A 571-nucleotide genomic window follows, 5' to 3' on the forward strand; every position below is an offset into this window, starting at 1 on the left:
CAAATAAAAAAAAAAAAAAGAAGCAATAAAAGTATATTGAAAGTTAATTAATATGGGCCTAGCTAAAAAAATTATTATTAATAATTTTGCCAGTATTTTTATCAATATGAATAGTAATGACTCCAAGATTTGGTAATTGCCATAATACAGATCCTAATAAATGGAAATTAATTGATTAATTTAATTAAAGTTGAAATAATCAGAATTTCAATAAAAATACCTTTTAAAAGCCTTTTCAAGAAGTAATAATGGGATACCAATACAATTTCATTATTTTCAAGATCTTGATAATTCTTGATAAAATTAATAAATTGTTGAATTCTTTGATCCACTTGTTCATGATCTTCTGGAAGTACAATATAATCTTTAAAGTTGGTGTCAGGAAGAAATGATATATCAGCTTTTGGGTAATTTTTGATAATTTCTTCTTTAGATAAACAAGGAACATCCGACATATATAAGGCTTTTTCTCTAACAAAATCCAATACACAAATTTTGCAATTTTCAGAGGATCTTTTTGAAATCAAATTTGAAGTTTCCATGGCTCTTCTTAAGTTGGAAGTAATAATCA

General features: G+C 24.7%; 1 protein-coding gene across 1 annotated transcript; it reads right to left on the bottom strand.

Moving 5' to 3' along the window:
• Positions 1 to 167: 167 nt before the first annotated feature.
• On the bottom strand, positions 168 to 542 carry Chro.80262 (hypothetical protein). The annotated part of the gene is made up of 1 exon (XM_659722.1): positions 168 to 542. The coding sequence occupies one exon, from the start codon at positions 540 to 542 to the stop codon at positions 168 to 170; it is 375 nt and encodes a 124-aa protein (XP_664814.1).
• Between the last annotated feature and the right edge of the window lie 29 nt (positions 543 to 571).

Source organism: Cryptosporidium hominis, assembly GCF_000006425.1.
Source record: "Cryptosporidium hominis TU502 chromosome 8 CHRO018102, whole genome shotgun sequence".
Taxonomy (NCBI): domain Eukaryota; phylum Apicomplexa; class Conoidasida; order Eucoccidiorida; family Cryptosporidiidae; genus Cryptosporidium; species Cryptosporidium hominis.